The following is a 12,251-nucleotide window of genomic DNA, read 5'->3' as shown; positions in this document are numbered from 1 at the left end:
ACAGAAACATCAATATGTGGTTGCCTCTCACACACCCCCTACTGGGGGCCTGGCCTGCAACCCAGGCATGTGCCCTGACTGGGAATCAAACCAGCTACCCTTTGGTGCGCAGGCCGGCGGCACTCACCCGCCGGGAAACATATTTAAAATGTCAGCACTCAATATACAATGGAAGGAAAATTAAGTTTTTTCAAGTGTACTATTAATATTTTAAACTTACAGCTTATATTTATATTAATTTTTTAAAGCACTGCTGAAGCTGTACTTCAAAAAATGGATGACATGAAGAAGATGCGTAGACGGCGAATGAGAGGCCTGGAAGACTTGGCGGTGTTTAATGAAACAAAAGAAGTAAATATATTCTTCCATCAAGGGGATGGTTTAATCTTCAGTTTAACCTTTTCTATAGTACCTATCCATTTTATATTAAATTGGTCATCTTATTCAGCATTTGTTTGATCAGGCACTAGTTATTGCTGGAGTTGTAAGAGTTTATAGCTATAAATATCTTTATTTTAAGCAAGATTGGAAGATCCTGCTGAATTTTTAAAATAAATATTCTAAATGTTAATGGCTTTTATTTGAACATTTTTAGGGGAATCTTACTATGTACACAAGAGGAAAACGAAAAGGTATTCAAAGAACTGATGAAGAAACAACTGATAATCAAGAAGGCAGTGTGGGTTAGTCTTTTCTCTTATCTTCTGGGTCTGAATTTTAGTATTTTTATCTAGTAGGATGCATCCTTTTTATTTGGAAGCTGTGAGGATTGGTCATAATTTAAAAGAAAAAAGTGAGGGCAGGGGAGTGTTTCAAAGGATGGTATATTTTGTTTGAGAAAGTATTTGAAATCAACAATTCTGAAACAAAACTGTTCTGCTTATGTGATACACCTACAAACGACACACATATCTCTACCTATTTTTAATTAATCAATTAATTAATTAATTTACATTTAGAGAGGGGGCATGGGTTGGAAGAGGGAGAGAAACATCAATCGGTTGCCTTTTATGCATAGCCCAGCTGGGGACCAATCCTGAAACCCAGTAATGTACACTGAGTGGGAGTCAAACTGGCAACTTTTTGCTTTGCTGGACAACACCCAACCACCTGAGCCACACTGATCAGGGTTCTCTTTACCTATTTTAATTTTAAAAAGAAATTATTAAAGTTTGGCTGTTCTCTTTAGGACTTATTACTGTACCCTACCAGAACTTTCCTTGAGTGAAAACCAGTTTTCTGAAGTGCATTTTAAATGTTTGATGTTTTATATTATCATAAATAGATTATTAGAGTTATGCCCTTACATCATTTAATGACAGCCAGAAGGGCAGGATGGAATGTCCATACTTAAATTTAAAAGGCAAAAGCTTAAATGAGGAGATACTCAAATTTGTCAACATGTTCCATTTGCCCTGGCTGGTATAGCTCAGTGGATTGAGTGCGGGCCTGCGAACCAAACATGTTCCATTTACTTAGAAGCTTAAGTATAATCACCTTTAGCAGTAATAGCATATACTTTAGTTTGGTACTGACAGTAGCCTTTAAACTTCTTTCTCTACTTTCCTTCCTCTATTTGTTTTGATTTTTTAAAAATATTTATTTATTTATTTTTAGAGAGAGGGGAGGGGAGGAAGAGAGGGAAACATTGATTGGATGTGTTTCATAATTGCTCTGACCAGGGACTAAACCTACAACCTAGGCATGTGCCCTGACTGGGGATCAAACTTGCAACCTTTCCCTTTGCGGAACAGTGCCCATCCAACTGAGCTACACTGGTCAGGACTCTAGATGTTTTTAATTCTATAATTTTTTACTCCATCTAAAGGAAATTTTAATATTATGAAAGAATTAGATTCTTTTTATGAATTTAGAAGTGAACACATTTTAACAGGAGGGTCTCTTACTTTTCCAGTTCCCCTATGTTAAAAATTGTCAGCATTTTGGTGAGTATCCTAAAGTAAATCTTTCTGAATTGTAGAATCATCTGAAGAAGGTGAAGACCAAGAAGATGAAGATGATGGTGAAGATGATGATGGTGAAGATGATGATGATGGTGAAGATGAAGATGATGGTGAAGATGAAGATGATGGTGAAGATGAAGATGATGAAGAAGATGGAGAAGAAGATAATCAGAAACGGTATTATCTTAGACAGAGAAAAGCTACTGTTTACTACCAGGCTCCATTGGAAAGTAAGTGCTATATTTGGTTATCCAGGAGATGTAATTATAGTACCTTTGTTTTTACAAAGGTAAATATAATTCCTCTATCACTAATTTTTAGTCTTTATTTTGCATAATACTTATGGTTATTATGCCTCTTAATCTATCCTAAAAGTGCAAGATGTCAGTTTTTCCAAATACAGTTAAATTTTAGCTTTGACCAAATCAAACAATTGGGCTATTTATTATCTTAGATTTTACAGCTTTCGACTTAATTTATTTTGTAAGTTATGTAAATAGTACTGCTTTTGATTAAAGCCTTGCCTCATTACTTATGAACATACACATGCAGGGCTGATATTCAGCTGTTATCCATCAGTGTAATCATAACTGTTTATGGCCAGCATATGTTTTGGTTATTGGTGTTTTTAATAGCAACCTTGTAGACTTGTAGATATAAATGACTTAAAACATGAACTGTGAAATATTTAGTATTTTCATGGAAGGGCAGCACCTTTGTAAGTATTTATATGAAGAGCAGAATTCTAAACATAATGATGTGTCATGTACATCTTACTCTTTTCTTAAGAACCTCGTCATCAGAGAAAGCCCAACATGTTTTATGGTGGCCCAGCTTCTCCTACAAGACCAAGATATCGATTATCTTCTGCAGGGCCAAGAAGTCCTTATTGTAAACGAATGAACAGGTTTGTTCTGAAAACTAACTGATTTATGACAACATAATTGTGGCTATGTTAAGGTAGGAATCTAGTCTTAGGATTGGGGATGTTAGGATTCAATTCCAGAATCATATATGGGAGAGTTAACTCTGCCTTTAGTGCTCTAACTCCTCCTGCTACTGACTAGTTCTTGCTTTTGCTTCTGCTAGTAGGAATTGTTAATAACTGCCATGGTAAGGCAGTTTACTCCATTGTTCCACACTTCAGTGATAGAGAGGTACCTCTACTTCAGTGTTTACTGTATTCCTGGCTTGGTATTAAGCATTTTGGGTAGACTATTTTCTTTAATCTTTACATTAAGTTAGATGTAGGTGTAGTGTTATCTTCAAATACTATTACAGATATACTTTCCTATGACGACAAACACTCTAAGCTACACAGCTTCTAAACTTATCATGACTCCAACCATCTTTTTCTGTATTGATTTTAAAATTTTGTTTATACACTAGGAAAATAATTTTTTGCTGTTTAAATTATTTGTAAGTTTATTTTTATTTCACGTTGCAGCATTTGTTGCTTGTCTGTCATATTTAAGTCCAAAGAGGTTATTCTTGTTATTTCCTCATTCTCCTCAATAATAAAAGGTTTTCTGATCCATTAGAACTTTATGGATAATAGTAGCATTATAGTACTTTATGAATGAGAGAGCTTGTTGGTAAAAACTAAAACTGCAAGAAAAAAATGACACTGGTATGGGAGGTGGTACTTTTTTCTTAATAATAATTTGCTCAGAAGTAAGATTGAAGTCCTCTGAGACTTCAGCTATATGAACAGTTCTTAGAAGTCTCCAAGAAGCAGACTATCTGATCATGTTTTGGACATGCAGGGTAACACCTCTGTGGGTGCGGATAAACTCCTTCTGGGAAAAATATAAAATACAGTTTGTGTCTCTGGATATTTTAATTTCATTTTCAGAATGCCAAAATCACGAGTGTACATTCTAGATTGCTCGTTTCATCATCTCTTTTCTTACAACTAGAGCCAGAAGGATGGAGGACCAGGAAGGCAAACTCAACCTGCCAGGGCTATCCAAGATAAATTGCACTTAAGGGAGGCAGCACCATCGGTACTCTTCATAGGCCTCCTACAATGTTGTTGAAGACTGATATTTTGATAGTGAAATTTAATGATTTTCGGAAAAGGAGAGTAAGATGTATTGCTCCCTGGAATCCCTAACAATCATAGAACTTAGAGCAGCTCTTGGTTGACTGACTCAAGGGGCAGATCTGTATTTGATCCAGCAGAAATGAGAGGCTGGCAGTTACTTTGAGATTTAAATTTTTCTCATCTTTACTGGGTTTATGTTCCTGGAAGTAACATACTTGTTGACTAACTACTTCTATAGTCACCACCTACAATGTGTCTTGCAGAAGGTAGAACTTTTTTTTTTTTTTTGCTCTTCCTGGTTCAGAATCTACTCTTTCTCTGTGTAAAGTGTCTCACAATGTTGCATAGCTCCTTAGGTGCAGGATGTTTCCCCCCTCTTAATTATTTAATGAATGTTTTAATACTACTGTGTGCCAAATACTATGGATATAAAAATGATGAAGCCAGGATTCCTGTCCTTGGATATCATAGACTAGTGGAGGATCCTGGCACACTTAAGTTAAAGTATGAGCTAAGATTTAAGATGTACCCTGGAGTCATATTATTTGACTTGATGACCTTTTTGGTGTTCATTACACTTTTTCTTTTCCATCAGTTTTATTGGGATATAATTCATATACCGTTTCGTTCACCCACTTAAAGTATATAATTCAGTAGCTTCAGGATATTCAGAGTTGTGCAACTATTACCACAATAATTTTAGAACATTTTTCTTGCCTCAAAAAGAAACCTATACTCTTCAGATCACCCCAACTCTTCTAGTACTTTCAATACTCCCATCCCCTCACTCCTAAGCCACCACTAATTCACTTCCTGTCTTTATAGACTTGCCTATTTTAGATATTTCATATAAGTAGAATCTCTCATGACTGGCTTCTTTCACTTTATATAGCACATTCAAAGTTCATCCACATGGTAGCATGTATCAGTACCTCGTTCTTTTTTATTGCCAAATGAGATTCCATTGTATAAATACACCATATTTTGTTTATCCACTTACCAGTTGATGGACATCTGGGTTGTTTCCATTTTTGACTGTTACGAATAATGTTACTGTGAACATTCCTACACAACTTTTTGTGTAAACATAGATTTTCATTTTTCTTGGGTGTATACCTAGAAGTGGAACTGCTGGGTCAAATGCTAACTATAGTTAATGTTTGAGGAAGTGCCAGCTTGTTTTCCAAGTGGCTGCCTTACTTTATGTTCCTACAAACAATATTCTAGAGTTGTAGTTTCTTCCCTGGCTTTTCTAACACTTGTAATGACCCGACCTTTTTAACCCTTTAACCCTTTTTGTTTTTACTTTCTTGGCAACGTGTTGTGAACATCTCATTTTTTTCTGACAACCTTAATGGTAGCCATTTTGCTTAGCCTTTTTATGTTTTTTCATCAAGAGACCAGCTTCTGTTTATAGTTCATGTTCTACAGCTACTTAAGCATGGAAACAAAGCACATGTCCAAAATAATCATTTGAACATTGCTTTTGGTATCCATGGCAAATGGTTAAGAAACATGTCAACCAAGTGCAGAATCTTCAAAGGGTCTTTTGGCAGCTTGTCATAGTGGAGCTTCAGGAATACTGCCTTTAAGCAGGATTTTTCTTCCTTACGGTTGATAAGCTCTAGTCCACTGAGTTTCAGCTGGTGTGCCACAGAATTTTTACAACAGGCCACTCCTGACTAATTAGTCTGAGCCACTGGCCTCTTTTTCCTTAGAATATCAAATGAAAAAAATGACAACACCCAACACAACAAAAGCCATCTGGTGTGAATGAATCAAAATTATACTTTTTTTGGTCATACTGGCAAAAAATATATTTCTGTATTACCAAATTTTAGTAATTTATGTGTGCCATGAGATGAAAAGGTTGAAAAATCACTGCTCTGGTCATCTAAGGTTTATTCTTTAGCTTCAGTCTGCAGTTTCTAGAATAAACCTAATCTCTTTGAATAAAAAGATAATATAAGGGGACTAAATGGAAATGGAGAAAAATACAAAAAAAAAAGATTAAAAAAGAGAGAGAAAATAACATAATAGCACAATGCTTTACCAATATTCCAAAGTACTTCTTCCTTGTTAAGGAACTAAACTAGCAACTCGAGATGTTCTAGTTAGGTTCACAATGCTTGGCTATGCCAAATTTTTTAAAAGTTTTTAGTAAAATGAAAAAAATAGTGTGGGGGGGTGTACTTATAATCCTTTTTAAACTGAAGTAATGGCCTTTCTACAGTATTTTAGAAAGATATAAGGGTAATTATGAAGAACCTGGACCTATCACTGGAACAACTTAGGTTGCCATCTCAGTTCTACCACTTATAGTGATCTTTGGCAAGTTACTTACACACTCTCTGTACTTCAGCTTTTTGATCTGTAAAATGGGGATAATAGCACCTATCTCATAGTATTGTGAGAATTAGATGAGTTAATACTTATAAAGCATTTAAAATAGTATCTAGCACATATAAAGGGCTACATAATGTTTGTTATTATGACTATACTTTAATGTTTAAAAATAATCCCTAATCTCAAATCAAATGTTGGAAATTTTGTGACAGTCCACAAAGTCTTGTTGTTTGCTTATAACTTTATGAGATTGTGAAATAAACAACTGGAAATCACTAGTGTAGTTACAGAATGAGGATTTTTAAAATAGGTAGACATGAATTTGAATTCTGACATCATCATTGACTGATTCTGGTATTTCAAGTATGTTCTTTAAACTATGGACCACATTTGCTCTGACTATAAAATGAGCCTACTAATAAATACTTTTCCAAAGTCTTAATTAAGATTGAATGAGATATGACAGCTACTTGGTACAAGGAGCATTTAGTAAATGTTAGTTCGTTTTTTAAATTTGAAGTGAGTCTTAATTTTATGTGCATACATACTGAATTCATATGCAGTTACATGAATTACATGACTATAAGTTAGTCTCTTTTTAATGTTAATATTAGATAAGTTAATTTTTTATATAAAATTTCAGACTTGTACTAGTTAGTTTCAGTTTCAGGCTGATCACAGAAACACTGTCAGGCAGGTTTGGGTAGGTGGACAATGAAAGATTACTTTCTCACTAATATCTGTGTTTTCACAACCCCTCTTTCAAAATCCTTGGAGCCATTTATATGTTCACAAGTTGGATTTTTAAGGAGGTTTTACAAAGGTAACATGCATCATAAACATCTTCAGCAGTATCTGGGCCAGCACTACTTAGTCAAATACATTAATTCTGTAGTAAAACCCAGGAATAATCATAGTAAATGAGACAAATGGAGACTATGGATTTCCTTTATGACATTTCAGATCATGTTTTACTGCTAAATGTTTAGTGGAAAGGCTTATTTTCAGAGTTTTTAGGTACAAGCTTTTGGACTTACATAACGTAGATAATAGATTGTGAACCTTTTATATTTTTGGAAATACCTACTTACAATGATTGCACTCTGACTCAGAAAAAGGTCCAGACTCTGAGCCAATGGAGTAATTAAAGGGTTTTTGCAGCCAGATTCTTTGCTGCTCCCCTCTACCCCCATTTCTCTTGCAATTGTCCAAAGGTAGAAGTGATTTAAAATTTTTTTTAATATTAGTAGCACTTGGAATCTTTATTTAGTACTATCAATTAGCCTAAGACTTTGGTTTTAAATTTTTTTTTGTAAGTGAGAATATTGAGGTTTATATGGGTCTGGTAACTTATTTACATTCACAAAGCTGTCAAGTGTCATTGTGAAATTACAGTTGATGCTATGTCATAGATAAAAGGCCATATTATTTCTCCCTGTTTCCTAGCATTTTTTAAACCCTAGTTTACATAAAAATTCTCATGTTCTTTTTTAAAGTTATTTGATATTTTAAAATAGGTAATTCCCTTCCAAATATGAAATTATGTGTAGTATAATATTGAAAATAATTTTCTAAAATTCCATTCCCCAGAATTCTAATACCCTCTTTATCTCACCTTTCTGTGAGGACAACTGATTTATATAAAGACTAAAAAACATCATTGCCCCTGGACCAAATGCTGTCTTAGTGAACATTGGTGATTACCTCATTTTTATTTTTCCCCCCTTCCTCTAAGTTATCCAAATCTTTTATTTCCTTTCAGAGGTTCAACCAGCCAAACTTACTTCATTGGTTCAGCAAATGTATTAATTTTAAGATAAACCATCTTGGATCATTAGGTATTTCTGATGTTTGCATCTTATGCCTTTTATTTTCCGTGCCCTTCCTCATCATGATTGTAGTTTTCTTCCTTGCTTCAGGCGAAGGCATGCGATCCACAGTAGTGATTCTACTTCATCTTCCTCTTCTGAAGACGAACAGCACTTTGAGAGGCGAAGGAAAAGGGGCCGTAGCAGAGCGGTCAACAGGTAAGTGCTGTACTGATGCCTTTGAAAACTACCACTTGCTTTTTGTTTCTTTTCTGAAAAGTGGTGAGAAAGATGAATAATTTGGGAATTTAATGGATGAAAAAATTATATAGTAGGTTACTATAAGACCAGAATACTGTCTTGTTTGCAATATTTAGTTGAAAGTCATATTTTACTGTTTAACCATTATATAGCTCAAATGGTGCTTGTTAAATAGTGATTTGAGGAAATAACTTACTTTCTTTTCAAATACACTCCTTTTTAAAATAACAGTAATGCATTTTATTATAGAATACTTAAGGAAAATTAAAAAGTTTACTTATTTCATAACTCCTTATGAGTTCACATATAGTAATCAACTTATTTGCAACCAAATCACATATAGTAATCAAATTACTTGACTCTCACAATAATTATATGAAGTAGGGCAAAGATCATTGCCACTTTACAGATGTGGACGAGTAAGTGAAAATGCAGTGCTTGGATTCTAATACATTCTTTGAGTAGAACAGAAATGCTTAAAGTAATTGGAACATAATAATGAAGCAATGTGCAAATCAACCACTCTTTGTATCCTAAGTGCTATTCTTTTTTTTTTTTAGATTTTATTCATTTATTTTAGAGAGAGAGGAAGGGAGGGGAAAAAAGGAGAGAAACATAAATGTGTGGTTGCTTCTCGCACACCCCCAACTGGGAACACAGCCCACAAACCAGGCATGTGCCCCGAATGGAAATGTGCATTTAATCCTGTGGTTTTATATTATGCAGTTATGTTTCAATTAAAAATTACTTAAGACATACCCTTTCAAAATCTGCAGTTGAAAAGTTATCCATCTTAGATTTCATAGTATAAAGTTCTTACAGAGTTTGGGGATTGCAAGAATTGCCCTCTGGGGGTGAGCATGGTGCTTTCACTTGTGTTTAGTTACAGCAGTTTTTCTTTGCTGAGGCATTCTGGTACAAGTATCTTAAACTCTAACACAAGCAGTTTTCATTTTTCCATCAATTAAAAAAGCATCTTCTTCTAGGCATATTCTTTGTGACATACCATAACTGTTTTTGAAAGTAGTGATTCATTCTTGCTTGAGGGGATTGACATGGGTCCAGATGCTGGCGGACTCTGACTGTTTTGCTGAGAGGTATAGCGGAGTTGTTGGTCTGGAGACAAACAACTTGGGTTTGGTTTCTAAACCTGCCACTTGCTATTGTAGCTTGTAACTTCGGGCATTTTAGTTTACTTTACCTGTGGCTTGATTTTCTTTGAAAAGAAGGGAAATAGTAATACTTCATATAACTGTTGTAGAATTTGATGAATTAATATAGTTAAACCATCTAAAACTAAAACAGTGTCTGGCAAATGCTAAACGCTCCATATATGTCAGACATCATCATTATAATGTATACTGATACTGTCTGGATTTTCAACTGTGAATTACTTTACAGCAGTGTGAAGTAATTTTACCAATCTTAAAAATTGGTATTTTCATTTGGTTATGTATCTTTATTAATAAGCTTTAGATATAACTTTTCTAACACAAATTCTCAACCTATATAGGAAATGAAGAAGTTGAAATATATCTTAAGATTGCTCTAGTTGAAATTTAATTTTTTTAAAATTCTTAACAAAAATGCCCATATTTTAACATGGCATTTGGAGATGTGTGAGGTTTTGCTTTTAATTTTTTCCTAATCTTTTTAAAATAGGTGCCTCCCACTAAATTTTCGGAAAGATGAATTAAAAGGAATTTATAAAGATCGAATGAAAATTGGAGCCAGCCTTGCCGATGTTGATCCAATGCAACTAGATTCTTCGGTGATTACTGTCCTGAAATGTGTGCTTGAACTGTAATCGTAGTCTCTGTTTTAGTTTAGTTTTAAAGTTGAAACTCCTCATTTTAAATCAGGAACTTTAATTTTTTGAAGTACTTTTTATTGATTATGCTATTACACTTTTCGCAATTTTCCCCCTTTATCCCCCTCTCTCTGCCCCCCCAACCCCCCCAGCTCCCCCTGCCTTAGTGCATGTCCATGGGTTGTACAGATAAGTTCTTTGAGTCCTCTGTTTTCTATACCATTTTTTATATCTCCCTATCTATTTTATGCTGACTAATTATACTCTTCCTTGTACCTTTTCCCCGCATTCCTCTCTTCCCCCTCCCCACTGAAATCCCTCCATGTGATGTCCATTTCTCTGATTCTTTTCCTGTTCTGGTTTTTGCTTAGTTTTTATTTTCATTGTTTTTCTTTTAGAATCATTTGTTGATAGTTTTGAGTTTGTTGTCATTTTACTATTCATATTTTTTACCTTCTTTTTCTTAGATAAGTCCCTTTAATGTTTCATATGATAATGTTTTACTGATGATGAACTCCTTTAACTTGACCTTATCTGGAAAGAACTTTATCTGCTCTTCCATTCTAAATGAAAGCTTTGCTGGATAGAGTAATCTTGGATGTAGTTCCTGGCCTTTAATGACTTCAAATACTTCTTTCCAGCCCCTTCTTGCCTACAAGATTTCTTTTGAAAAATCAGCTGATAGTCTTATGGGAACTCCTTTGTAGGAACTCTCTCCTTGCCTCTTGCTACTTTTAGGATTCTCTATCTTTAATCTTGGGTAATTTAATGATGATGTGCCTTGTTGTGTTCTTCTTTGGGTCCAAACTCTTTGGGACTCAAAAAAGTTTTGAGTCCCAATCTTGCCAGATTGGGGAAGTTTTTCCTCATTATTTGCTCAAATAAGTTTTCAATTTCTTGCTGTTGTTCTCCTTCTGGCACCCCTATAATTTGGATATTGGAATGTTTCAAGTTGTCCCAAAGGTTCCTAAGTCTCTCTTCATTTTTTTTGACTCTCGCTTCTTCCTTTTTCTTCTGGACGGATGCTTATGTCTTACTTTTGTTCCAAATAGTTGCTTTGAGTCCTGGTTTCCTTCCTGTCACTATTGGTTCCCTGAATATTTTGCTTTATTTCATGTTGGGTATCCCTTATTTGTTTTTTTTATTTTTCATTTCAGCTCAATCAGATCTGTGAGCATTTTGATTACTAGGGCTTTAAATTTCCCATCAGATAGGTTGGCAATCTCCTCATTGCTTAGTTCTGATATTATGCTGTGTTCTTTTATTTGGGCCATATTTCTTTGTCTTGGCGCAGCTGATCAGAAACTTAAATTTTTATACTTTTTTCTTCTCTTCCCCTTCTCTTCTCTTCTCTCTTCTCTCTTCTCTCTTCTCTTCATCTGCAGGCCACAACTTAGATACGGTTACTCAGTTGACTCTGTGTAGGTTGTGTATAGTTTGGGGATGGAATGACTTTTTTTTTTAAAGATTTTATTTATTTATATATCTTTAGAGGGGAAGGAGAGAGGGAGAGAAACATCAATGTATGGTTGCCTTTTGTGCGTCCCCTGCTGGTAGTTAGCCTGCAAGGAACCGGTCTGCAACCCAGGCATCTGCCCTGGCTGGGAATCGAACCGCGATTGCCTGGTTCGCAGGCCCGCGCTCAATCCACTGAGCTACGCCAGCCAGGGCGACATTTTTTAAAATATATTTTATTGATTATGCCATTACAGTTGTCCCATTCCCCCCTTCACTCCCCTCCACTCTGCGCACCCCCTCCCCCACCATTCTCTCCTTTAGTGTATGTCCATGTGTCACATGTTCTTTAGATTCTATATTTCCCGTACTATTCTTGCCCTCCCCGCAGTCTGTTTTCTACCTACCATCTATGCTACTTATTCTCTGTACCTTCTTCCCCCTTCTCCTCCTCCCACTCCCCTGTTGCTAACCCTCCATGTGATTTCTATTTCTATGGTTCTGCTCCTGATCTAGCTGTCCTCTTAGTTTGCTTTTGTTTTAGGTGTGGTTGTTAATAA

At 35.2% G+C, this 12,251-nt stretch overlaps 1 protein-coding gene across 1 annotated transcript in view; it reads left to right on the top strand.

Annotated features, from left to right (window-relative positions):
* Nucleotides 1–12,251, top strand: part of ATAD2 (ATPase family AAA domain containing 2) — a 63,345-nt gene that overhangs the window by 18,318 nt on the left and 32,776 nt on the right. Inside the window, exons 5-10 of the mRNA XM_037048479.1 lie at nt 249–351; nt 596–683; nt 1,982–2,194; nt 2,754–2,871; nt 8,277–8,384; nt 10,089–10,197. Coding sequence (XP_036904374.1) covers nt 249–351; nt 596–683; nt 1,982–2,194; nt 2,754–2,871; nt 8,277–8,384; nt 10,089–10,197 — 739 coding nt within the window. The remainder of the gene's footprint in view (nt 1–248; nt 352–595; nt 684–1,981; nt 2,195–2,753; nt 2,872–8,276; nt 8,385–10,088; nt 10,198–12,251) is intronic.

The sequence above is a fragment of the Sturnira hondurensis genome, unplaced genomic scaffold (genome assembly GCF_014824575.4).
Source record: "Sturnira hondurensis isolate 20B ecotype Veracruz unplaced genomic scaffold, ASM1482457v3 Scaffold0006413, whole genome shotgun sequence".
In the NCBI taxonomy this organism is placed as follows: domain Eukaryota; kingdom Metazoa; phylum Chordata; class Mammalia; order Chiroptera; family Phyllostomidae; genus Sturnira; species Sturnira hondurensis.
This window is presented reverse-complemented; position numbering and strand designations above follow the sequence as displayed.